Genomic DNA, 27,964 nt, shown 5'->3' with positions numbered 1-27,964 from the left:
GGAAAAAGCCGAAAGCCTTTCATCTTATCAGGTGTGGTTTATTGCCCCCTGGTTACACAGTAATTTTGGTTTCCACTCCATGAAAAGGTCATATGATGGGATATCAGCTCAAGAATTGTCAGTTCACTGGACAAATAAGGCAGGGCCTGCCAATACAATTATAAGAGCCCGATAAGGAAGGTGCAGAGGAGAACCAACAGGAGAGAGATAGGCAACTTTAACAATTTAAAAGGTGAGGGGCAATCCCCAAAGAAGGCAAAAAAGCCACTGGGGGGAGGGAGTGGGAAAGAACAGGAGTGTATCTAACCACACATTCTTCTCAAAATAAAAATTAACAAGAAGATAGAAGTGGCTCGGGAGAGGAATCACTGGTATTCACCAGCATTAACGAGAAAATCTTCTCCCCCTGCAGTGGATGCCTAATTGGGAGGCATAAGCAACTGGTGGGATGATTATCAAGCTGGCTTGCCTCACAGCTCAGGATAGAAATGAAATAATGTTTTATCTGCATAGGTGGGAGGTAGAGGGCCCTAATTCTGATTCCTACACATGTTGCAAGGGCCTTTTTTTCTTTTTGACTGATAAGATTGGATGACGTTGAAAAGCACCTGCTTGGAAAGTTCAAAGGGTTTCCAAAGTAGAAGAAAAGAGAATCTGAACCAAAGCTGATGGTTGGGAGGGATGGCTGAAGAATAACCTGGCAATTGCTGTGAGGGAGATTTTCATATGTGACACCTAGTTGTATGCAAGAGAAGTTTACAGGTTGTCTCTCTTGCTAGTAAGTGACACAAGGGATAAATATTTGTCATGCCAATTATTTCTTAACTTTATCACGGTACAAATCTAGTGGGCTTTTTTGCAGGTTTCAGCCTGAAAGCATAAAAGGAAGATAACTGCCCCACCGACAGGATTTACCAGCAAGAAGCAACCCTTCCCAGGGCATTTTTCACCTGGATCTGCAAGGAGCACACCTCCTCCTGGAATGGCCATGTGATTGTTCAGAGCTCCGTAAATCTGAGTGGCAGGGGAAATGCTTGGCAGTGGGTGGGGATGGTAAGCCTTTTAACCCCCACTTCTAATGCTGTCATCCCCAGACACAGGAGTGCAGGTCTTGGTTCCGGCCTGATTAGAAGAGGGGAGCAGGTGTGTGTGCTTACTTGTGGGTTGCCTTCGTCTCTCCTCCCAGTGCTCCAGCAGGTCACCCGGGCATGGGTGGGGAGAGACACGCACCATCCCAGCTGCATGTTCCTCAGGGTGCTCCAAGAGCCAGGAGGGCAGGAGAGAACTCTCTGCCCCACAGCCACTTTGCCAGGAATATGATGGACCCCCGGGGGTGTGCTGGACAGGGGAAGCCCAGCCTGTCCTTTTCCATTGAGGAAATCTTAAAGAAACCTTCTGCCAGCACTGTCCTAAGCAGTGAAACCAGGAAGAGAAGGAACTACATTGAGAGATCTCCATCCGTAAAAGCAGGGTCACCACTAGCTGTTGGTAAGTACCAGTTATAACACTTAATGAAAATTCTTCTTTCTTACTAACCTCTAGAGCTGTCATGTTTGATTATGTAGAATTTTTATTCCTTAGCTTTTGTAGGAATCTGGTATTTCCTTAATCAGGTACAAATCATTCATTATATATACAGAAATAATCTTTAAAAAATAATTTGCTTTCAACCTCACAGTAGACTGGGCTCTGTGGTTTTGTGCATTGTAAAGCCCCACTGTCACTGGAGAGGTGAATATGCAACCTGAACAGCTATTGCAGATAGCTGTCTTCAATAACAGTGAGAAGTGCCTGTTGTAAACAAATACAACAGCCTCGTGTCTTTCCCTTTAAAAAACAGTACTCATTTTATTAAAAAAAGATAGACAAATAAATGCCTGTCATAAGTAAGGACGGGTATTCAAATTCAGGAAACTAGGCTAAAACTGCTAAAACTTAATGGAATTTTTGGAGTTTCACTTATATCAAGAGTTGGCTGTTTTCTGGAATTACAGCCAAATCTCATACCAGCACCCTTTTCTGATAAATCTGACCACTCATCCCAAGTAGGAGAAATGGTCTGTAAGGGTGATGGTGGCTAAGTAGTTTTAGAACTCAGTTGCTGAAATAAGAAAAGAGAAAGTATATATGTTTAATCATTTCTGCTTATCATCATGGACACTAGGTTCTTTCATGAATTAAATAAAAGCAGCTAGTAGAAAACTTTCATGACTTTAATCTGAGCAAAGCAGCAACTGCATTAGCCTTTTTGACTTCGGTTTTCTCAGTTTAGCTGACTTAGGCCTTGAGTGAACATTTACCCCCACTGAAATAGTCAACAAGAGAGATAGTCTCTTTTTTTTCCTTAAACAAAGACCAATGCCCAATATTTTCTGGATTTAATATATCTTCTTCTTTTTTAATCTACATCTTCCATGAAGAGGATATGTGTTATGTATACAAACACATCCACTCAAATGAAAAATGACCTGTAGTTTTGACAGAAAATTTTCACTCACCTCTCACTCAACTGCTTTCAACAAAGCTAAATGCTACACTTTATTTTCTGTAATATGGGCTCAGCACCCCATTTCATGGCTCAGCACCCCATTTCCCAGGACACTGAATGAACCACCCATTAGTAAGGGAGAGAGTCTTTTTCCAAAAACCTGGCAGTCCAATTAACCATTGTCTATTTGCATAGTTTTATCTCCTTTTATGTCTAAACTGGATACTGACCTGGACTGGAAAGCAAACAAGACCTAAGTGGGGAAGGAAAGTACTCATTAGTGTAACATTAGTCACCGGCTGGACTAGAGCTCCCTAACACTGCTATGCTTTGCACAAGATTTTTTGTTTGTCTCTGACACAGGATAACTTCACTTACTCTGTACAGACTTGTCTCTTGACCATGGGACAGTCAGCTCACCACACATCTCACAGCTGGGGAAGCCCCAGGCATTGGGGCTCAGTATCTGACTGCTGCCTTTTTGCCAGTAGCTGCAGCTTTCCATGGAAACCTATGTATGGGGAAAAGGGATAGCGTGCTGCTGATTTTTCACAGAACCATAGGGTAATTGAGGTTGGATGGAACCTCTCAAGGTCATCTGAGGTATGGCCTCCTGCCCAAAGAAAGAGCTGTTTCAAAGATAGACAAGATTGTTGAAGGCCAGGGCAAGTGTTGCTTGGCTGTTTCACCACTGGTACTGTTGGAGAACTAGAGTGCTCAGAGGTTTCCTAAAGCTGCCTTTACAGACTGGAACTGGACAACTGGTCCTGATACAAGCAAGAGCTTGGTAGTTTGTAGGGGTGGACAAGGACAAGCTGATGCTGGTGCAAATGCAGTGGGGCTTGTGTGCCAAAGGAACACAGGTGCCACATTGTGAAGGGGGAGAAATGCTGGTGTGAGCTGTAAGAGTGAGTTTTTGTGAGCTGAAAGTCCTTTCTTGAGGGCCCACAGCAGTCACTTTGTGCCACTGGATCCAAAGTGAGACAGATAACATCACTGAAAACTCAGTCAGTGCTTGTTCATAACACAGACCATAGAATTGCATTTTAACTACATGAGACTCTTCTCTGGGAACAGAGAAGCACGGCAGAGACAGGACCTTTTTATATGAAGTCTGTTTCAGGATCAATATGTTGAAGCCCAGTTTCACTCCGTGTCTTGGCTAAGCGCACTGCTCCAAGCATGAGGTCTGACAAATCTGTATGCAGGACACGGTAGGTTCCTAGGATTGTATTACTGCCTTCCAGTGCAGCCTCAACCCAAATTGCTACACCTGAGCATACAGTCAGTTTTTTACCTTGAAAGCAATGTAAGCAGAACCACCAGGCCTTGCCTTTAACTTTGCTTTGTCACCTAGACAGAGAGAGACTTAGCTGTACCAAGGGAACATAATGACTCTTCTCACCCCTGCTAGAAAGCAAGGTTGGATTAAAATACTTAAGACAATGTTAAATGTTACCTAATGAGAACAGTATACACACTTGAAGATTCACTTGACTGTTACTGGAGGTGAGAAAACAGGAAAGATGTAGAAATCTTCAAAAATGTTGTATTTTGCTTTTGCAATTGATCAAGGATGTTTAAAAAAGAGAATGAATAAGAAACTTTTTCACTGTTTGTTTCTTACTAACATCAAAGAGATACCTAAGCTTATTACCCTTTGCTTTCTGAACAGAAATGTGATTTATTCAGGTAAGTTTTATTTATTTCAGAAGTGCAATACCCTGTGCTGTACATCTAGGGATAATTGCCGTATTTCATCAAAGTTGTTTAACTTCATGCCATACAACAATGGCATTAAACAACTTGTGTAAATAGTCAGCCATATCTAGTATGGCTCGGTGCTGGCCAAGGTCGGGGAACTGAAATGAGCTAGGGAATTTGTTGGAAATTCCAGATGGGACACAGGTTCAGCTGCTTTCTCATAAGAGTTCGGTTGCAGCAAAGAAGGAAGTACTAAAGGTCAGGGCTGAGTTATATCTTACTATGGATTTTAAGAACATTTCCCACATCCCCTGTGGCATGTATCTGTCCAAAGCCATGATCTATATGAGAAGAAGGAAGATCCATATGGCATATGAGAACTGTATGGCACTACATACATACTCGTGGCTACTGTAAGTTAAATACTGAGGCCGAAGAATCATCATCTGATGTAGACAGACTACGTACCAAGATCACACCTGAAGTCTAAATCTAGCCATTATGAGCCAAGGAGATGGGTAGGACCAGAGAAACAGAAGATGCAGAATGTCAGAAATTATTGGACTCAGTGGTCTAGTGTTCAGACTCAATGATCTTAGAGGCCTTTTCCAACTTATGATTCTAAATGAGGGGCATAGACAAAGCTTCCCAAGGAAACTCATGAATGCTGGACCAGATGATTTCTAGAAGTTGCATCTAACTTAAATTATTCTATGAGTCTCTGACAAAAAGGATGTTGTGATGTACAGTGCCAGCCTCTCATAGGAAGCTGGGGCAGGACTTGATCATGTATGAGGAGATCTCTGGGCCTGACTTCTAAGTTCACATTTTTTGTGAGTGTAATTCCAGTGGGACTTGGAGTAAGGAGTGTGCAGTCTTCTCTGAAGCATTTGGCTTCCCAGTTGCAGTATTAGACATTGGGGAGTTCACTATATAAGCACAACTATTGGACAATCTGGAGCTCCAGTTGTTGAAACCTACTGAAATCTTTGAAAGACTCTTACCAAGTTAAAAAAAACAAATAATGAACAAGGAGACATTTTAGTATGCAGTCTATGCTTTTCCTCTCATACTTTTGTCAGAATAGCTAGAAGGGGTAACCATGGCCTTTGCAAGGGACCCAAATAAACACCTAGCAAGGGTTGATCTCCTCCCTAGTGCCAACTCTTTCATCTAAACCAGAGAAGAATATCAGGTTTATTTCAGAAAAAAATCATTCTTCTGAAATTCCTAGGAACATGATTTCAATGTACTTGAAAGTACATCTGAAATGATGTTTCTACCAGTGAGGTTTCGCCTGCAGGAAGCCCTTTATCAAGTCAGGGAGAGCTTGGGATGAGGAATTAACAGTAAAAGCAGTAACAGATACAGTAATTTTGTCATTCTGCCTGTGTTATGCTCCATTATGTTAAAGATATGCAAATTAATAGGAATACGACCATTGCTTCACATACAAATGTCAATATTGTGATTGTTCACTTTTAGCAGTACTCCACCCGGCTTTATCACAAAAGAGGAAACAAGCTGAAGGAATCTAACTGAACAGATACCACCTGGCCAATACCACTAAATTACCCCACCTATTCTAAGGAAAAACAATATATCAGATGCACCTGGGTAAAAAAAAAAAGTGAGGCTTAAATGGAACTTATGTCATCTGAAATAACCTACTGCTTCCAAAGTGAAACCCTACTATCTTCCCTGAAATTTTCCATTCTTTTCTATACAACTGAAAGTCAAGGCAAAGCGACCATTTTGAGCCACAAGTCAAAGTCATTTCTATGTGTGACAGCAACAAATATCTCACGTTGTGCTAGGCTGAAATGTTATTGCCATCCCTGAAAAAAACAAAACAAAACAAAACAAAAAAACAAAAAACAAAACAAAACAAAACAACAAAAACAACCAAACAAACAAACAAACCAAAAAACAAACAAACAAACAAAACAACAAAAACAAAAACAAAAAAACAAAAAACAAACAAACAAAAAAAACAAAACAAAACAAAACAAAAAAAAAAAAAAAAAAACAAAAAAAAACAAAAACTGCATTCCCTGAGGGAAGTTTTACCCCATGCCAGTTCATAGGTATTTTTCAGAGCTCCCTGCCTACAGAGTCACAACTTCCAACAATCTCCTTAGTTAGTCAGGACAACAAGCACCAGAGAAGGTTGTAATGAAAACTTGACTAGACCTTAGGGATCCTAACTCTGAGCTATGTGCTTTAAACTCGGTAATATCTACCTTCAGTCTTATCCTCCAGAAAACTTCCTTGATTTATTCAGCCTCTCCTTAAGGTTCATGCCATTCTAATTTGCTTCTTCAGTCTCAAACAACAGATTTTCCACCTCCTTTTCACCAACTCACAAAAACATTGGCATCTTCCCATCTATCTATAACTGTTTTCCATTCTCTCCCTCTTCTCCCTACTTCGGTCTGTAATTACTCGATCCATGCTCATACATAAGTTATGCTCTTACCCCTCTCACTGGGGTATGTGAACATCTCAGAGAAAAATTTTGGGGAGGCAAGTTGTATATGAAGGATGAAGACACGTGAAAAGTCTTCTATAATCAAGAAAATGATAATGTCACTCTTAGAAAGTTTTAACAACTCCCCATAAGAGCACCTTGCTTGCGTACCCTTACATTTTGCATTACTGTAGGATATAAGCATCAATTCTGTAACATTAATTTTCACAGCATCACATTTAGCAAAGGAATGCAAGTAGCCCTTAATTTAGGGATGGGGTACCGAGATAGAAATCCTGGGTGCTAAGAACCTATGCCAACACTGATATCCTCTGAGTTCTTGAGCAAATCATTTAACCAAAGCCCCATGCTTGTGACCACTCCCAGGTCTATCCTTCTTCTTTATCCCAGAAATATTGGTCAAAACCTCACTTGTTTTCTCACCAGAAAACTCAAAGTTAGTTGATACTAAAGGAATTAAATTAATCCCATTTTGCACAATATGCCTCAAACGCAGAGGTGGACCTCATACCAGGTTTTTAAGGTCTGCATGGCTGGACATATGTAATTGTGTTTAGAAGGTTACTCAAAGATTGGTGATGGTTTGAATAGATAACATTTGAACAACCATCCTGTATTTACATGAGGCTTTGGCTAATTTTCAGAGCTCTTATAACTTCATGTCAGCGTCAATCCTTTATAAAATTCCTATTGTGTGGGCTTTTACTGAGGGCAGAATTGGAATTGGGTGCTTTGTTTCCAGATGTTATATTTATCATTGCTCCTAAGCTGGTTACAAACAGAACTTGTTATTTACTCAGAAAATTAACTTCCGACAAGTCTAAAAAGTTAGATGCTTTGCCAACGCCAGATATGACAACTTAAATATATAAAATATATCTGTAAAATGTATATTAAAAAGTGAAGTTTCTTCCAGTACTATCTGTAATGGTTCACATCTGCTGCCATTTAGATATGAGAGGGGAGAGGGGACCAGCCACAAGTGCCACAAACCCCAGAATGTAGGCGTGTGTGACTGCTCAGGAGTGCAGTCCTTTATAGCATCAAGATTTTAATGTTCTTTGGCAGTAATAGAAGACAAACCTGTACTGTCACAATTGCTTCAGGGTCTCACAAACCATGGAACTAAAATTCCCCAATGGGTATGTTATGTTTATGTGTTACCTCTTAGTCTGCCTTTCCAAGCAAAGAAATCCAGGCATGGAGGAAAACTAGAGCAAATTCTAGATTTACCATTAAAGCAACATAGACACAGTTGTCTTGTCTTTGAAGAGTCAAGCCTAAGCTTTGGTTGCAACTACCACAGGCAGCACATAAAGCATTCAGCATTGGGGTTTATGGTAAGGCTTTAATATAGAAAAGAAAGAGGGTGGAGAGTGGGAGTATTTGATATACCTCTCTTGGGATGCCAACAGCCACAGACAGCCACTACTTTGAACCACAAAGCCTCCCAGCATGTTATATTTCAGTGCATGGCTTCGCAAGGTCCATTTACAAGGAAGAGTAAGAACTCATACCACATTCATGAGGGCAGAAAACTAATCTGGAAGATCTTTGAGGTGCCCCTGCTACACACTGAGATAATGCTGTTAGTAGTATGGCTACACTGTGGCTGAAGAAAGATTGTGGCTTCTGTGACCAATTTCCTAACCACTCAGGGTCAGGTGTCCTAGCACATGTCATCACTGGTTACTGCTGAGGTTACCTTAGAGATTGTTTATAACATCCATGCTCAAATCTAAGTTAACATTACAGCTGCACTTCATGAAAATGGGCCAATATGTACTTCTCTTGTTTGTCCTGTCAACAAGACTGTGCAGGTGCTTTCATGAAGATGAGTTGGCTGTCAGTACCTTCCAAATATCACCAGTGTCACCTGTCACAAAGGTAGATGGAAATGTTGAGAGCCTGGGCAAAGGCTGCCTTTAGAATTGTCCAATGCCTAAATCAGAGCAGCAGGCAGCTGGATGAAGATCAAACAGATGGACCTGATTCGGGGAAGACACTGACCTTTATCCTATTCATTGGCCCATTTTCCTATAGGGTAGATGCACTTACAGGGAGATTTAAGGAAGGACCATATTTTTAAAAGCATTTGGCATCCAGCAAATTCCACAGCAATCTTGCCATCAGATTTTCAGAGCAGCTCCATATCTACTGTATTTCTGAGTTCTTCAGAACAGGCAACCACTAATTTGGATGCTGACAGAGAAGCTGAAGTTTCTTGATCCTTTGGTCACGTCTCCTTATTTCTACAGTCCTTTTTTAAAAATCTCCCACGAGGAACATTGAAAGTTTCAAGGTGGAAGGAAGCAGAGAACAGGCTAGATTTAGTGGTCAAATTCACCAGGATCCTGTCCCTGCAACATGGGAGAATCTTGGCATTGATGCACAGAAGGATTAAGGCCATTTTAAATATGATCTGGTTAGAATGGTACAGTATCTAGGCCACTTTCTTCACACAAACTAGAAGCTGCACTGAACGGTGGTTGCTTTACTCAAAGCTGTCTTGTGCTGTGTCCTTCACAGATTCCAGCAGCAGGAGTCGGTTAGAATGTGACTTACCTTCAGCCAAAATGCTTCTCTCTACCTCATGTGCTACACCCATTGCCAGAGCAAAGAGAGTGCAGGCAACTCACTGCAGAAGACCCAGAGACAGCCCAGTGTCCCTCCTGGGTGAGGACATAGGACGTGAACACCTGGAAGGCAAAAGAAAACATGAAGAAGAGGAAGAGCAGCTGTGTGATTTCCCAGTGGACCATCCACTTCATGGTGAGCACCTCTATATCCAAACTTTCTCTTAGAGTACCCAAAAAACACACTTGTTATTTTACAATTATGTACATGGCAATACCTAGCAAGAGATGTCACAGAATGTTTCCACTGGCTGAGTCACAGTAGATGGTCATAGCTCCTGGATGAGTCACAGGGATGGTAACTCCTCACTCTTGCCATCAAAAACTTGGAGAACCACCTTTTGAGCTAAAGATCTACCTCAGGCTTGCCAGCCCTACCAATGTTAGTGATAGGGACTGCTTTGGGTGTTTATTGCCCTCCTGCTTGGGGTGGCAATCTACTGAGTTACCATGCTGGGCAGCCTTACTCCCAGGGTTGTGCAACGCCCGTTTGCTGGTAAATGTGCATTGCACAATGTAGGGAGACTGGCTGCTGAATGTGCCTAATCAGCTCAATGTGTTCTGTACACCTTGGACCCACTGTACGGGTGATGGAGAGGTCATCAGCACACACACAGGCAAACTTCATGTGCATAGATCTAGCAGGATGTGTCGACGAAAAGCAGTCTATCTTTCAGCCAAAGCACTAGGCAGTACAAATAGCCTTTTCCAATATATTGCACAGAGACTTTAGGCTAAGGAGGATACATGGTACCTGAACAAGACAAGTTCCTAACATTCAGGCACCAATTTATTAGTAGCATGTGACAAAAATTGCTTTAAGTTCTTTGAATTTGAGGAAAGGTAAACACAGATGTTTATACTACACTCCAGAAAACAGGTTTTCAGTAGCAGCAGAAAGGTGTTTCCTGCACAATTTGTTATTATTTACTCCAGAAAAAAAAAAAAGGAGTTTCATTTAAGTCAGTTGAAAACTACTAATGGGCTCATGTTACCACAGATGCGGGGTTACTCATCTGGCTTCCTGGAGATCCACACATCATCCCTGCTCCATACTCTGCAAGCTGGCAGTGGAAACAACTCTTTCTGTGAAATACATTTAAAAGAAAAGCTTTGTTTCTGCTGCTGGTGCTAAGGTATACATCAGTCTTGTGACAAGCTGCTGTCATCTCCTCCTCCTGCACAAGGCAGACATCAATCTTGATGCAGAGAGAAGCCTTGTAAGATAACTGGGTATTTTAGCCTCCCTCTGCCCTGTAAGCTGCACACAGCTGATGGTAGCAGGGTAAAATCCTGTTGCCTCCTCACAGAAGAGCCAGGGCTGTATGTATCTGACACTCAGAGTTGCCTCTGAGTATAAAAATACCATATTTCATGTGTGAGGGAGTCCCCAGTTACAAGTATCACACCAGAGGTGGGAGGCGGCTGCCCCAACTTGGCACTTAGCCTCATTGACCAGCACCATGGTCTGTATCAGCCTCATCAGTAAAGCAGGGGAGGAAGCATGTAATTATCTGCACAAAACTGAGCCAAGATGAACAGACCCTTTCAGTGACAACTTACATTTCAAAGGCATTTTAAACAAAATCCTGGAGGCGGTGGGGTTTTGAAACCAAGCAGAGGTTTAATGATCTGCCATTTTCTAGGCTACTGGTTCCCGCAGTTATCGAGCCTTTGATAGAAACTGGCTGATGAAGGAGGGATGATCCTAAAGAACTGGATTGGCATTTTCCCCACAGTGCACAAACGATGATGTTTCGGATCCTGTTCATGCACTGTTCATTCTTAGCAGAGAGCTGGAGGCCCAGTTTTAATGCTGGTCTTTACAGCATCTTAAGCTTCAACCTTCTTCTTCCACTTAACATTAGGGGAAAATGCTAGTGGATCTTTTTCTCTTGCCCCTGGCTGTGGCTGGTGTCACCCTTCCTTGATGAAATCAGCAGCAGTACCTGCAGGACGGGTAGACTGCATCATCCCTGTAAGCAGTCTATAATCCTCACAGCTCAAGCTGATAGCACATTAACTTCTCTTTACATGTCTATCGACTCTGGGGTGCTTCAGACGCACTTTTGGCATGGTAGCTAGAGATTGGTTACGGGTCCTCTGACAAGACACCTGAGCAGTGCCAAATGCCCATAGCATATGCCATGGAAGTGTCCCTAGGATCTCCCTCACAACCACACTGAGGATGCCCACAACCACCCAAGGGAACGGCACCAACCTCAGCAGCAGGAAACCTTCCTGATGTGAAAGACATCAGAAGCCCTTGGCAGGGTGCTCCCTCACCTCCCTCTCTCAGCCTACCTCTATCTATATAAAACACCTACATCATTTGTGAGGAAAGGCACTGGGCTCCGTCTAGGCGTACACATCTGTTTAATTGTCAGGGAACAGAAGAAATCAGGAACACTATACAATCACCTTGGAGGAAGGAGGGCTGGACTTTGGTGCTTTTTATGACAGTAGCCCCCTTCATGGGCAGGTGGTCTGAGATAACAAGAGCACCCTGACTGTGACCCAGAGCATGAATTTGGAGCATATTTCCAGGAAACCCTGTAACAATGAAGTGTCCCTAAAAATTTGGTTTTCCCACAAAAATGGCTTCTGCCACTAAGCGGTTTAGAAATGCAGTGTCATTTAAGCTAAATAGATTTATGCCCTTATCACAAACCATTTGCAGGGAGCAATGCCTCTTGTACTTTGAACTTAGAGACTGCATTGTAAGCAAAAAAAGAGAAGAGCTCTCATATACTAGAGACATGCTGACAGTGGCATTTGGTTTTGCTAAGCCCTCATTTGAATTTGGGAGCCTTCGTCCTCAATGTGGAGTGTTTTCACCTGTGTGACTTTCTTTATGAAGAGCTCAGCAGAACCTTTTCAAAAAACCTGGATTCTTGGGAAACAGCATTGATAAAACCTGTTTTAGAAGGAGATCATTCTAAAGGAGGCCTTTGAGCTGCCAGTACAGACTCTACTTGGGCCAGCTCTCTGTGAGATGAGTAATTGCAGCCACTTTGGTATTTGCAACCACCACTGCTGCTAAAGCAAGGGCAAACTCTTGTGGCGGTCGCTCGGCATCTCAACAATATGTAAACACCCAAATCCTGAGCTCCCACTTTCCTTTTAATTAGTTCTCTTTTCTCACTCTGATGTCCTTGGGACTTGACCAGTTCACAACAGTCAAGCACTGGAGCCTGAGACAAAAACGTATCCCCATGCCTACCTGACCTGTGGCAGCTCCTGATGGAGAATGCCATGTACAAGATCCCAGCCTAGTTCAAATCCTTATGGACAATTATTTTGCAATGTCTTTTACACATACTGGGTCCGATTGTATACATTTGTGTGTGTGTGTGTGTGTGTGTGTGTGCATTGTAAATATTTACATCCAAAGGCAGTGGGTCAATGTGCCCAGCATTGCACATGGGTAATGATTCCAGTCTTCTGCTCAAGCAAGGGAACAATCAGTGCCTTGGAGAAGCCAGACAGCAGCATCACTTTAAGACACTGGTGGTTATCTGGTCTTGTGGGATACCTTCTCTGAGCAATAATTCAAGGACAGGATAGATCACGCTTCAATAAACAGAACTAGCTCCTAATTCCACCAGAAACTGAGAGGTTCTGGCTGTGAAGCCTAGGTGGTTCAGGGACTCGTGTTATTTCCTGCAGCTCATGTCTTCATTATTCGCTGTAAAGGAAGCTGCCATAGTGAGTCAACGTCACCTCAATATTTCCATAGTGAAAATCCTCCGCACAATGCTGACTGGGAGCTCAGGGATCTTTTTATTTATCTAATTGTTTTATTATTATGGTAGCATCTGTGATCCCAAAGCATATTGACAAATTCTGATGGCAATTACGATAAAGACAATGGAAAGTATAGAGATAATTTCAGTTCTGGAGAAATTCCAGTGTAAATCATGTTCCCTCTGTACTGATGCCAGTTGCAGACATCTTTAGCTTAGTGTTCATGTTTTCTCTGAAGTCATAAATTCACTTGTACTGTTCATTTGTGAACAATATGGTCAAATCCATGCACCCCTGTGAAACAGCATGGTTTATCTGTCACAAAACAGTCTTTTCCCCAATATGCTGACTTATCTTAATGCATTTTTGAAACACCAAAGAGATAATGAAGCACCGTATAATCACAGTCCCAGATAAATATCAGCTCCCCAGAATATGCCAATGGGACTGCGAGAAAGGGCACAAGCATCCCACTGTCCTGCAGAACAAAAAGAAGGATTCTAAACGAAAAGGAAAAGCAAGAGGAAAAAAAATGAATGCCTATATATATAGTTTGGCTGCCATTAGCTGTCTTACCAGTCTTTTGTTTATCTGTGTGAATACTCCCTGCAGCCCTGTGTCTCTGAAGTGCAGTGTTCTTCTATATACATTTAGAAATGCCCCAGACCATTGACCTTGTTTTGGTGGGTTTACCTGAGGTATTGTTAAAGGCTGGTCCTTTTTTTTTTTCTCCCTCTTTGAAGACTGACTGTTTATAAGGACACCCTGGATATTAAATGAAAGGCACAAAACCTTAATCCTTTACTCCTGCCCTTCAAAAATAAAAGTCTCACTGATACAAGTAAGCACTGAATAAAGCAAAGCTGTCAGCAGCTGGGGGACTATCATAAATTTCATTTGTGTTGTTTCTTCATGGGTTTGGGGGTTGGACTTTTATTTAGTTAAAGCAAATATTAGCATTCAATGCTTTCCTCAAGCAGTCTCTTTTCTGGGAATTTTGAATCCAAAGGGTACCTTATACAGGACTCAGAGGTTAATTTGTTCCTGCTGGTCAAATCTGTGTAACGTGACCACTTGTAAAGCTGATGGCACATCTTGATAAGTTTATTTCAAAGGTCTTAATGAATACTTGGCTTCACTTAAATTGTCCTAGAACTTTTCATTACGTCCCCGGGATATGGTACTTTTAATTATTGTTCTTTGAAATTGAGGGCAGGTGTTTTACTTACTGTATTAGCAAGGCCTTTATGCTTAAAGGGGAAACAGCAGAAACTACATACCAAAATAATGATGGAGTTACGCTTTCTTGGAGGACAGACTCTGAGGCAGGAATGTAAATAAGCATGCCTGATTGATGTCTAGATGTTTGCAGGTACAAAGAACCCCAAAGAGCAGGAATAAAGTAGAAAACAGGCTGTATGTGAAACCTGTAATAAGCTCAGCTTTCTCCCTGGTCAAATGGCTGGTTTTTCACAAAGATGTTGGACCAGACAGTGTGGAAAGAGCGGTGGGGAACCTGTTTTCCTTGTTGAGAACCATTATTGGTTTAGGCTGGCCACTTCTTTTAAGGTGAAGTTTGACTATGGCTAAACATTCACTGAAAGTACATTTCAAGTTTGAGATTTAGCAGAATGGGGAACGTACACATGTACCCCAAATCTACTTTGGCCTGAAGGAGTTCAAGAAGGTGCAGGCTCTTCAGCCTAGGTACAGACCTGATGGTTGGACTCAATGATCTTAGAGGTCTTTTCCAACCTTAACGATTCTATGATTCTCTGATATTCAGATGATGGAAACTGACACACCCCCCTGTCAGCTGAGGCCCCTCGAACCACGGCCTGCATGCTTCATCCTTCAGATGTTCTGCTGACCACTGGCTGTGCCAGACTTATGCACAACACCATTTCAGGCAGCAGCACTTGTAAACACTGTCATCACTTTGCTGGCAGACGAGAAAGGTTAAATTCACCAGGGGCTCAGGCTGATGGTGAGCACAATCCTCCACAACAAACTGTTCGCATGAATGGTTTCATACATACTGTCTACTCCTTGCCAACTCCTTTGACAAGTAGACTAAGAAACTCCCTTGGCCACCACTGTTCAGCTTGCCTAAACAGGCTTCTGGCCTGATATTTTTAGCATTGCTGCTCACACTACCTGAAGTCTGTACCTCTCTGCATTTCAGTCTTGCTGTCAAGTGATTAAGGCACTGCTCTCAACACCAAGGTGGAAGCAACTTTCTGTCAAGGAGTTGTGGACTGAAGAGAGGAAGTCAAGACTTTAAAAGTTCAAGTTGTGCTTCTCTCTCTTAACTTTGGCAATGCCTGAACAGTCAGCAGCTGGGTGCTAAATGCTGCATTTCACTAGCAGGAGGCTTTATCTGGAGCACATTGTACCTATCCAATTAGGATCAGTCTCGCTGGCTATGCTAGTGCTTCTCAACAAAGGCTGAAAAACCACTTTAATAAAGATTAGCCACACTGCAATAGTCTCAGCTAAATATTGCAGCACAAGCTCTTCTGAAAGCCATAAGCCACCTCTTTAACTAGGAGAGGGAATGCCATGGGCACATCTCTGTACACAACATTTTGTCCTGATACCATCAGTACTGTGTAATAACCCTTTGATAGAGTTGCAACTGTGTTTTTTTTCTATGGGGCTGTCTGTCATGGGCAGAATGTCACCACAAGATAACCACGTTCAGAAAAGCCACAGGAAGGAACTAGCTTGGAGACCCATATATCTAATTGAAGAGAAGAGAGAGGAACATCTTTTTCAAAGGCAAGAAGGAGAAAACAAAACTTAACCAGATATAATGAGGCTCTTTTTCAACACACCTGAATTTGCTTCTGAGAAACAAGTGATACAGTCAACTTTGTTGCACAGACAAAAATGTATTTCTGAGGATGTGTAGCTAAATCCATTTTCTTGCTTATGTAACTGCTTTCTCCTTGTCAAAGAAGAAACAAAATCTTTGGATCTGGCTATCCCATACCATGAGAGAGTGCCTGTCCAGAAATGACAAATAGGATTGCACCAGTTTTCACCTATCCGGTTTACCTCCTACAAAGCAAATATGTGCCAGCACTGACTTCCAGCCTTTCTCCTGGGTTTTTAATTCCTTATCCCTCCAGTGTATGCACCCATGTAATGAGACCAAGTAGGCTTGAAACAGTCTTAGCCTGCTAAAGGGGTAAGTGCAAATGGGGAATGCAATTGCAGAGATCTCCCTGAGATAGCATTTTTCTAGCTGGTTCAGATATGCAGGGCAGCTGAGAAACAGCAGTGCAAGGTGTACCATAGGCTATCTGCCTACTACAGATTATAGCCCAGAAGAAATTTGCCCCAAGTATGGCATTGTTGCAGCTGCACAACTTCTACTTAGCAAACTGTGAATGTTAGCAGACATGTACAAGCATTCAGTATTCAGTATTGATTTGCTCCTACTTCTAATATCTTGAAGCTGTGTTATACAGGACAGTGAAAATAAGCCATTATATGTTAAGCTAAAACTGTGTATATAAGCAATTGCAAATCAGACTCTTTGAGCTGTGCATAGTATTAAAGACTTAAACTCCCTTACTTTTTTAGGGAAGAAATGATGGGGTGGTTTTACCCTATGTGGGTATTGGTAGGTCAGAGACCACATAAAAAAGTAAGTTGGATGAGACCTCTGGAGGCCACCTTGTCCAACCCCAAATCTATGCAGAGCCAGCTTAAATCAGATTGCTTAGGCCTTTTTCCAGTCAAGTTCAGAATGTCTCCAAGCACTGAGACATCACAGCTTCTCCAGGCCCATGTCAGACTATCTTCATGATGAAAATATTGTTTCCTAGTCTGTAATCAGAATTTTCTTTGCTGCAACTTGTAGCCATTGACCTCATCCTTCCACTCTGCCCCTTCAAGACGAATCTCTGTTTCTACAAAGTTCAAATGTCCCAACTTGCTCCAAGTCTGACCTAGTAAGAAAGCAGATCTGCAGAGGACAAATGAGCCTGCTACTGAATTTAAAGAACTATACTGCTTTATCAGCTTGGAGAATCTGGCCCTTCCAATGTCAACAGCAAGGCAATGTATAGACAGCTGTATCTCTAAGCATCTGAGAAGACTGACATATTAGCTGCCTGGTATTTTCAGGCTTGGTTTCAGCAGTCAGCTAACCTGCAAATGACTTTCACAGAGCATAAAAGTGCACTTGAATATCCCCAGCTTTTACATAAAAAAATAGCTCAGGAAACTCAGACAGAGTCTTATTTCCCCAGAGACTCTATAGCCACATTTGAAAAGCCAATGTTACACTTCCAACACTTTCTAGTCTTATATCTTCCACCCACATTCTTTATTAGACTGTAATTCTGAATGCTGTTGTTTGCTATGGGATCTCTAAGCTAAGGTCCCAAGGCAAAGGGAAGTATCACAGCTACAGTCAGAGAAAGTTTCATCTTGCAAGAGCAGATGTTAACACAGAGTCCAAGATTTTTTTTTTATTTCTTAATAGTTTAAAAAAATAAAAATAGAATGACTGATTACTTGTAGAAAAAATGCACTTTTCTGGATTTCCTACTGGCAAAAGCTTTGATTAATTCCAGGGTTCTATTTTGTTATCAATTTAATTCTATTTCTAGTTGAAATCAAAGCTTGTCCTTCAGTCTCTACTGGCCCGTAACTGACCTCATGTTACTGTATTTCATTCAATCTGATGAATTTTGGCTTTGAAAAGTCTGATTTCAGTAGGATTGACACTTCTGAGCACTGTGTAGACCCTTCCCTTATGTAAGAGTTTTGTTTGTGAAACAGTTCACCTTTCAAGAAGGAAAAATGTGAAGGATATCAGAGCAAACTGATAGGGAGTTTCTTTTGCCCATCACCAAGTTTTCCGGGTCATTTTCACACCAAAGAAACTGATCTGAGACACAAGAAACTCTTGAACCAGTTCTCTCTCAAACCATGCTCTCTAGTCCTGGATGCTTCTTAGGTGGTAATGGCACAGAATATAGTAAGCCATGATCTGACAGACGCCTTGCCCATCCCATTTCCAGCAGCTTAAAATACTGTGTAGTTCAAGGCAATGGATCTGTCTCTCAAGTACCATAAGGTGTCCAAGCTCAGCTAAAAGTTGCTTCCCGAATTTACACCAGCTGTGCACAGCCTTTGCCTTCTCATTCTCATGTACTCTTTGCAGCAAAGATTTTGCAGCTCCTTCTAAACTCGTGATCTTCACTACTGAGTTTATTCCACACCTGAGCCCTGCAGACATGGTATAGCATCGTTTGTGACAACTGATTTCTTGAATTTGTCTAGGTCGATTAATCCAATAAACTCTGTACCAAGTGTCCTGCCTAAGACAAGAACTAATGGTTGCTGTTTGCATGGTGCCTGTCACAATGAGGTCTGATCCAGCTAGTCTTTGGCATTTACTTCAATCCCATCGTGGTTCAGTTTAGTCACCCCAATTCTTTTAACCAAGTCTGGTTAATGTATGAGACAGAAGGGACTAACTCATTGTTTTTTGTATTCTGATAGAATACTAAAATACACCTTTTTATTATTATTTGATATGACATCTTATGGTTTAAAATGTAGACAGTTTCTTTCTTGCTTTGCAGAGTCATGAAATTATAATCCAGTTCATCTAGTGGGGGGGTGTGTGTGTAATTTTTTTCTAATTCAGAAACTTCCAGGATGTAGGCAGGTTTGTTCTCTTTCTTCCAAAGGCTTTCTGGTTGCTAGAAGGTACACAGCCTGCCTGGGCGTACAAAACCTGGCAGGACAAGAACCCTGCCAGCATCCCAGATATTTTTGTATGCTTGGGACCACAGGGACAAGGAGCTTGGTCACAGTTTGAGCTTGGATTTCTTGCTTCATTCTGGAAATGCTGAAGATAGACTGCAGCTTCTCCCAGGTTTGTAGAGCCAGTCTTCTACCCTGGATAGAGGCAGGAACTCAGCTCAGTGTTCAGAGAGACATACAGGACATCTCAGGGAGGCATCAAATTTCTGAGACTGTGACAAGGTTAGGGTAAACTTCACTTGTTGTGGGGATCTACTACATGAATAGATGTAGTAGAGCAGTGTAGATACCATAAATCGTATTGATACAAATACGGCAGAGAGATTCACTACTGTATGATAGAACATAATGTGCTTGACAAAATACCATCTTGGTACTCAATCTTACCTCTCTGGAGTATCTCCCTGGAGGATATGGAGGGCAGTCCCCACATAGATGTGTGAGGTGAAAATCTTCCAGACAAGAAACACCATTATGAGCCATGAACCCTACCATATCTACAGGGGATGTAGTGTCCTGAGATTCATACTGTCAGCACTGATATCTCCCTTTATTGGATGCAGCAATAAACCCCCTTACAGACATCTTTTGGAAAGGTTGAAGTAGATGTAATCAGGGCTTCTTAGGAGACAGTGCCCATTCATACCTTCAGTATAAACACACAAAAATATTTCTCATCTCAAATCTCTGCTCCAATAGTGCCAGCAAGATTCAATGTAACATTTTTCTCTGGGGGCTGAAGCAAGTGCTGCAGTTTAATGAGTAGTACTTTGATAGTCTGGTGGAAAGCCTAATGACATGGATTTAACTGTGTTGGCATTAGCTTTATTAGGCTGTTTCTGAGACAAGGTAGTATTGACAGTGTTTATGATAAATGACACTCCTCAGTTATTCTTGCATGACTGGTTTCCTTTCAAAGTACCCAAAAGGTTTAGAAATTATGAAATATTCGTAGTGGTATCGTGTCCCAGACTCTTTCCCACCAAGTCAATGGACAGAATTTTTATTCCTTATTTTCTATGTTAACAGAGTCACGATGAGGTTTTGATTAGAGATGAAAAATGCCATTTTCCAGTTGGCACAGAGCCCAATTTATATTGGCCAAGGCACCTTTTCACAGGTTTAGCCTTCAAAAGGAAAAACATATGCTAACAGATGAACAAAAAGGGACGAAAAGAAAGCACAAAGTTTCTTTGAGGGACTGCTGTTTAACTGTTCCCATTAGGAAGGGTATGCATCTACTTACATAGTATGAATTGGTAGTTGTCATCAGACCATGGAAGACCAAAAGCAGTTATTCAAAGCAGTCATTTTTTTGAGCAACAAGGTTTCATTGACAATTGCTTCAGGTCACTGAATAGCAAACTCATCATAGCCACTAATGATATCGGAATTTTTATGCTCCTATCAGGCTGCAGTTTTCCAAGCTCAGTAGAAGAAACCCTGTGACTCACTGCACTTGGGGCATGGCTTTTTGTGCTGGTCATTCAATGTCAGTTGGAAGATATTCCACTTGTGCATCAGAGAGGATTCCAGCCTTGGGACAAGACTGCACTCCACATTCCACAGATCAGCTGCCTCAGAGCGCACTTCTGCTGCTCTTTTCCCCTCCTCCTTGAAAGACATCAGCCCTTCAGCATCATTTCAGAGCAACCTAGACCTTATTTTAACTTACACCAAGTGTCACACAAAGTTCATGATCTAAATAAAATACCTGGTGTAGGAGGGCATTTTCAAAACAGTATAGAAGTGCTGAGGGACGTCTTTAGTGTGGTCACACCACAGCAGGTGAAGGAATGGAGCAGTCTATGAGTCCCCTGAGGAATTCACAACACCGAAACTTCCCCATGGGTTTTAAGGCCTTGTTTTAAGGTTAAGTTATGAAGGCTAAGCTTGTTTAGAAAGTCCACACACCACAATGGTATAGTCAGAAAAATACCTTTTCTTTATAACTGCAAAGTCAAACTGCTGGCTATCCCTACTGCTGAAGGAATGGTATGGGAAGAGAACAGTGGTGAGTCAGTCTGTAATGGTCAACTTCCCTCCACAGCATTCACACATTTTGGAAACTCTTTGATCTTGTTGGGAGGAGAAAATTCATCCAAATTTGTAGAGTGACAATGCAATAAAATAATACATCAGAGCTGGAGGAAAGCTTGGTAAGATCAGTATGACAGGAAAAGATAGGGATGGGTAATTGAGCACTGCAATCAGTTGCCCAGAGAGGCTGTGGAATCTCCCTCACAGGAGATATTCAAGAACCATCAATGTAATCCTGTGCAATGTGCTCTTTGAATCTTCTTGTAGTCCTGTAGGTTGTTCCTGTAAAAAGCAATAGACCTTTCTTTGTTTTCACAGTTGAGAGGAAAGGGAAACGGAGAATCCGGACAACGTTCACAGCTGAGCAGCTCCAGGAACTGGAGAGGATTTTCCAAGTGACTCACTACCCAGATGTCCATATTCGCAATCAACTGGCAGCAAAGATAAACCTCCCAGAAGCCAGAGTTCAGGTATATTGTTTCTCCTAAAGGCTATGTTCACTGCAGCAATTCATTATTCAGAGTACATTCTTAATAGCTTATGCCTGGGTGACAATGCTAATGAATTACGTGACCTCTCTCTTACCTTACAGACAAGGCCAGTATCACTGTTCTCCTTTTACAAATAGGGAAGAAGTATTTGTCACCCAACTGTGACTAACCAAATGGGATTAATCAAAGGGTTAGCAGGAACTCTAAGCGTACTAAATGCATAGCAAATAGGAGTTACAGATGGTTATGAGCAACCTGTCGGACTCTGTAGCGACAGAGCGGCCATTTATGAAAATATTTATTAGCCATTTATCAACTGTTTATGGGCTAATATTCATCCAGTACAAACTGTCGTCCACATCCATCTTCCACAGGGTCTCAAAAAATCTGGAAATAGCTGCCCAAATGAAAATGCTTTCTTTAGTGTTCTGTATTTGGGTATCACAGGCTATAAATGTCCCGGTTGTAATTTCAGTGCACAGAAAGTAATCCAGTTTCCCTCAGTTGTAATATAGTCTTGCTGACTGAGCTAAAAATTGACCCCAGATGTTTACTGCATATGAGATCTGCTACATTAAAATGTACATACAAATGTGTATTGACATTTGGTGTTGTTTATCAGGCACTGTTGAGATGATTTTTGCACAAGGCAGTTTCTTGCCATAATTGTAGAATCATTGATGCACTTCTATGCACATATCCCACTCTAACAATCAAAGTTCAACATGAAGCAGTTTATTGACTATGACATGCCTGAGGCTGTTGACTAACCATGATGATATTGCTTCATAGTTAGGTGACAGGGAGAATTGGAACTGCATAGCCACAATATGCCTACTAGCGATATCAATGCACCAACAATGCATTTCCAATGGCATAAGGCACGAGCCGGGCTACCAGCCAGTGTTCCCAACAGAACAACAAATCACAGGAAAGAAAAGGGCACTTTTCTGTTTTAAAAAATTATTTATAATCTGTATGGGGAAAAACAAAAATGAGTTATTATGGGAAACATCAACCTGAAATGTAAATGAAGGAAGTAAAAAGTCCACGATGTATGAATTGCAGATGACAAATAACCAGTTCAGATAGGGTTACACACGACACAGGAAATTCTGTGTTTGACTTCATCTTAGCTGCTAAAGGGAAATCAGCCACAGAAGCAAAAATTAGCAGTAACTTAGGTGCGAGTTACAAGCTGTTATAATTTTGATTGATTGCATTTATCACATATAAACCAAATAGCATGCTGAGAATTCACATGTGCTCTTGGTACTTTGAAATAATAATTTTCACAAAGCTAAAGCAATATAAGTCAAATCACCTCAGAAAGGTAATTTAACTGGGGAAAAAATGCGAACAATCAGATAACCAAATAAAACATTTTATAACTGTGAAAAAGCTTGTGTCCTCCAACCAATAAAAAAGATATGACTGCTGTGAAACAGTTTAAGTGAATAGATGAAATTGCATCACTGTATGTGTGCATGCCTACATACAAGAGAAAATGAAGAATGCTGGATGAGTAAACATTAGAAACAAGAAATTTAAAAAAATGAATAAGCAGAGCAGGAGGATACAGGCCAAAGTTTCGGTCAGAAAAACTCTAGATCAAAAACTCAATAAAAGTCGATTAAGAACAAAAAAAAACAAACCCAAAAGTAATCAATTATATTGATCTGTTATTTTACTGAAACAGTAGGACTGTCAAGGATATGGCATAAATAGGAAAGGTGTTCAGTCATAGTTTCTGCTCTATCTTTGGACATATGTCAGGTAAGGTGGTAACACTTTCTGTAAGGACAATGTTGAACAGCAGCTGCTACAGTTGTAAATATAGACATCTAAGTGACTTACCTCCAGTAGTTCTTAAGAAGCTGCTTGAGAAGCACTTTGGATCATCAGTGTTAACTGATGTTAAATCAGTCCTGGAGCACAAGGGATGTTCCAAGGGCCTTGAAGAAATGTAATGTTGTGTCAGTACTTAAAGGGTAAACAGGACAACCTGTCAGCCAAACACTGATTTTTTGCAAAACTGTGAAAAAGATGATATGAGTCTCTGTTAATGATGAGTACACTGGCTTATGGAAAAAAAGATGCTGCCAAAGTCATCTTTTTATGATGAGATTATTAGTGACAATTTTAAACTGAAAGAAGATTGATTTAGGAAGATAAAAAAGACATTCTTTATGGTGAGATTGGCAAGACACTGGAATAGGTTGCCCAGAGAAGTTGTGGGTGTCCCATCACTGGAAGTGTTCAAAGTCAGGTTGGATGGGGCTTTGAGCAACCTGGTCTAGTGAAAAATGTCCCTGCCCACAGCAGAGGGGTTGGAACTAGATCATCTTTTGAAGGTCCCTTCCAATTCAAATCAGTCTACTGTTCTATGACTCTGTGTATTTGGTTTATTAAGGTAATTGATATCATTGATGACATGGCACTGTGAAGATCTTGCCTTGGTCCTACAACCTGCTTGGATGAAGAAAACAGAGCAGATCAAATGGCATGTGCTAGTAGACAAAAAACTAGGTCTGCAACAGGTGTCCCACGGTAACATTTCAAAGGTGGTATGTCATAGGAACCATTTACTGACAAAAAGATGAATTTGAACTACGTAATTAGTAAAACAAATGGAGGCCATTCCTACAATATGGGGCATACCACCCTCCCTCTGCATTCTATTTTAGTCCTTGTAAATGAGTCTTGTGAAATCTCTGTCAGGGTTAAGGAGGCATTTGCCCCTGGTGTGACTTTTGTGAACACACATGGGAATATTGTGCTCTGTCTCAGTGCCATAGCTCAGGAACACTGGAAAAGTGGGCATTGAGAAACTGTGTTACAGGTAAGTGTGTTGCAGAGTTGGTTGGGCAGAAAAGACCAATGTGGTCTGAGAACGACTGAAAGTTTTGCCTTTAGTAAAAAAATGTAAGTGAGAATTTTATCCCATGTGCAGACTTTAAGGAGCACTTCAGAGGCTGAATATTGTCTTCAGCCCCCTATTTCTCTCAATCACTTTGTCAGTGTTAAGTGGTGCTATTCCACCACATAACTCCTGCATGGTAGAAAGGGAATGGAGCAGTTCATGCAGACTAAGCAGTTCTCAAACACATGCAAACTCAGATAAATAAAACTGTCATTTCAATGACCTCAGGTATTGCTAACTATCAGTAATACAGCAGAGGGCTCCTGACATTCCCATTACTTCCTGGGCAAGAGATGCAGAAATAATTGAGCTGCTCATTATTTGGTTTAAAATACATACATATTTATATCCAGTTGCATCTGATTTTGATCACTAACCCTTTGTGTTCATGTGACCCTATTGCTTACATTCAAACAGCCAGTCCCTCAGCCAGATAGAAACTACAGTGGAAGTGGAATTCAACTTTTCAGAACAATGCAGCAAGGTGCATTACTGCTGCTTCAAAATAAATACATGCGTGTCTCTTCCAGAAGTCGGACTGGTCAAATCAGCTAATAGATGAAAGAAACTCCCATGGGAAAGTTATTTGTCTGTTTTTCAGGCAAAAGAGATGGCAGACAACATAGATTGCTGAGTGATCCCCTTGGGTCTTTTGCTTAGTTCCCTTATGTGAATTTCAAAATGCTACCAGTTAAATACAGGAAGAACCCTGTTACTGCATCTCCACTGGTGGCACATTTTTATTGCAGCCCAGCAAAGCATCTAGGTAGATCTTTTCTCAGTCTATTCATGTGGAAACAGCGCAAAATAGCCCCGTCATGCAACGCATCACAACTCCTGGGGAAAACAGGGAAAACAGAATGTCATGGGCCTTGACTACTGCACAGCTTTGACCACAGAAGGATCTGCTTTCCCAGGAGAGGCTTGTAAGAGCTGCAACAGTGTCTTTCCTTGATTAGGGTGATTCTAGATCTTCTCTGAGCTGTGGTAGAAAAGAGTCTGTCATGATAGTCCAGAGATCCCACATGCTATGCAGAGTGTGAAAGGTGCTGCATCAAACCCACTATATTCCATTAGATTCAACCCCTGGTTCTGCTGAGCTGGATGTCAATGTTTTATGACGATCATTTAGAGAGTAGGGAAAGTAGTTGGCTGTGAGCAGTTTCTCCTTCATATTCTGTTAATTTCTGTGCCTTTTCTTTCTTACCTCTATCCAGATCTGGTTCCAGAATCAGCGAGCAAAGTGGAGGAAACATGAAAAATTTGGCAACTTTGGTGGCCTTCAGCATCTTACAGAAGTTGATTTCATTCCTGCTCCCAAGTCAGATTTCACAGTAAGTATTGAACACTATGTATAAAGCCACCGAGGGAGAGACAGCTATCCTTCATCAGGTAATCACTTCACATGGGACTATCCCGGAGAAGGAAGACTAGAAAAAACAAAAATGGCAATATGATGACAAGAAATCCCAGCAAATCTGGTCAAATAACACATTTCTTCATAATATTAAACCTGTTTGTAAATATGCTATGAGGTGTCTTGCAGGGTAGTCTTTCCCCATTTTGCTTGTAAATCACTTCTCCATAAATCATACTTTAATTCAATCTGTCTTTATCATCAGAAATTTTTTGAAGAGGAGAAAATAAGACATTTGCAGCCACAAAGCCATGTTTCTTAACAGACAGTATCTCTTTAAAACATCCAGCCTTGTAAGGCTGACCACCACTTTTTGCCCTTGACCCTTGCCATATCCAGGACTATTAATATTATGTGGCTGGCACACAGGTTCTTTTCCTGACAGAAGCTTTTTCATGGCTACAAAAAAGGGTATTTTGCCTTGCTCCCTGGGTGACAGCACACAACCAGATTTTAGGAAGTCTATTCTTCTAAACTTTTCTTCTTAATTACTGAGCACCAGGGAAACAAATAAGGTTGACTGTAAATTGTATCTAAATAAAAGTCCATATTGATTCACCTGAAACTACGTTTTTATTCTTGAAAGGCTCCAAGCTTGATGCCAAGAAAGCTCTCTGCTTCCTTTCCTGCTATGGGATACTACTCACCGCTGCAAGGACAGCTGACAACTGCCTGGCTGCCCAGCGCGTTCTCCTTCTCTCCTCACCACATGGAGCTGCTGTCCTTCCCAAAACCGTACTTGGTCTTCAATGTCCTCCCCCCTTACGGCTCGTCACTACCCCACAAGTCGGAAAGGAGCAGGATCTGCGCCAGCTCCACATAGAGGAGATGCGGGGGAGTGGGGGACTTTGGGGGCGTGCCTTCCTCCCCCACGCCCATTTTGGAGGTGTGCGACTCCTCTCCCCGAACAAACCTGCTGGGATGATGGGTGGCTGTGGTGCAAGGTCAGCATGCTGCAGGACTGCTACTAAAAGTTGCTGCAACCTAGAGAATGTGGGCAAGAGCCACCAAAGACCAGGAAGGAGCTCCTCATCTGCCTGAGGAGCAGCACGCTCCCTAGAAACCCAACCATTCAACTGAGCGCCTCTCCCCGGGCGGACAGTGCACCAAGCAGCCCTGCAAAAGGACTGGGGTTTTACTCAGCCATGAGACAATGTTGGATGACCCTATGGCACTGATGATTGCTTGGGGAAGGAAAGATGCCTGTGATGAAGTGTGCACAGCCCCAAGGTCCAGCCAAAAGGGCTTTCCTCTGCAGATTTGGGTCGCTTTCCTCATACATTCTGGTCCTCATGGACTGGAGATTGCAAAGAACATGTTTAGGTCAAAAATCAAACTTTCAAGATACTTTTTTTTTTTCCCAAGTAGTCAATGAGGGAGGAGGGTGGGTTTGATTTGCTGCCTGTGTTTTTGACTTGAATAAGAGGGCACAAGCACAATTTGAGCTGAAATATGACAGTCTGAGCTCTGGATTTGGTACTGTGAGTCTCTGGGGGCAAGAGAATTCTTCAGCTGGTTAATTAAAATGCTTATGAAGAAGCTTCTCATTTTTTGACCTGAATTAAGAAAGCTCCAAAACCCCATCAGAAACAATAACAAAAAGAGACAACCTGAGTTTAATCTGCTAGCTGTAATAGAATGATATGACCCCACAGTTTAGTTTAATTGTAGATAAATAATGAGATCGCCCTGCCCACTTGCAAAATGTCTCTGTGCCTTATTATTTACATAATACTCATCTCCTTCCAGCATATGGTGCTTTTTTCTCCCCTGCTTATTCAGGGTCCAATCCTGCTTCCGCTAATACCTCCACTGACTTTCACTGCTGGAAAGTACTGGTTGCACCACCTTCTGTCTTGTGTCCACAGCACAAACTGCACACTGACAGGGGAAGCTACTGAACAAAGCCATTAAAATGTGGTCTTCTTCCCAGAAATATCACTTGTAAGGGTGGCCATTCATGACAGGTCCAAGAGAAAAGCAAATTGTGACCCAGTGGTCTGCTGGGCAGGCTGTCCTGTGCACATGGGAGTGCAGGTGGGTTAATGCCTCTGAATAGATTGCTTACTTTAGGAATACCTCCAGCCAGACTGCAGCGGTCAGGTCTAATGCCTTCCTATAGCCACTAATTGTTAGTTACATAGTGGGTCACAGCTTTCTTCTCGTCTGGATGGCACCAGCCTTCCAAGCACTTTAGGTTTGGAAGACCTGTAAGCTAGGAAGTAGCTGATCGTTAC

At 41.8% G+C, this 27,964-nt stretch overlaps 1 protein-coding gene across 1 annotated transcript; it reads left to right on the top strand.

Annotated features, from left to right (window-relative positions):
• The first annotated feature begins 1,316 nt into the window (after positions 1–1,316).
• On the top strand, positions 1,317–26,550 carry ISX (intestine specific homeobox). The gene is made up of 5 exons (XM_027715297.2): positions 1,317–1,488; positions 9,213–9,455; positions 21,215–21,366; positions 25,528–25,644; positions 26,314–26,550. Exons 1-5 carry the CDS (start codon positions 1,317–1,319, stop codon positions 26,548–26,550), a joined length of 921 nt encoding a protein of 306 aa, XP_027571098.1.
• Positions 26,551–27,964: the final 1,414 nt, after the last annotated feature.

The sequence above is a fragment of the Pipra filicauda genome, unplaced genomic scaffold (assembly GCF_003945595.2).
Source record: "Pipra filicauda isolate LSUMZ 115617 unplaced genomic scaffold, ASM394559v2 scaffold262_size1072369_pilon, whole genome shotgun sequence".
NCBI classification, from domain to species: Eukaryota; Metazoa; Chordata; class Aves; order Passeriformes; family Pipridae; genus Pipra; species Pipra filicauda.
The sequence above is the reverse complement of the archived record's forward strand: the minus strand, read 5'-3'. Positions and strand labels throughout refer to the sequence as shown.

Bases quoted from the DNA above. Each gene is read 5' to 3' on its own strand.
- ISX (XM_027715297.2), top strand. From the start codon at position 1,317: ATGATGGACCCCCGGGGGTGTGCTGGACAGGGGAAGCCCAGCCTGTCC. The intron at 21,367-25,527 runs GTATATTGTTTC...ACCTCTATCCAG, and splicing joins TCCCAGAAGCCAGAGTTCAG to ATCTGGTTCCAGAATCAGCG. The intron at 25,645-26,313 runs GTAAGTATTGAA...TATTCTTGAAAG, and splicing joins CTCCCAAGTCAGATTTCACA to GCTCCAAGCTTGATGCCAAG.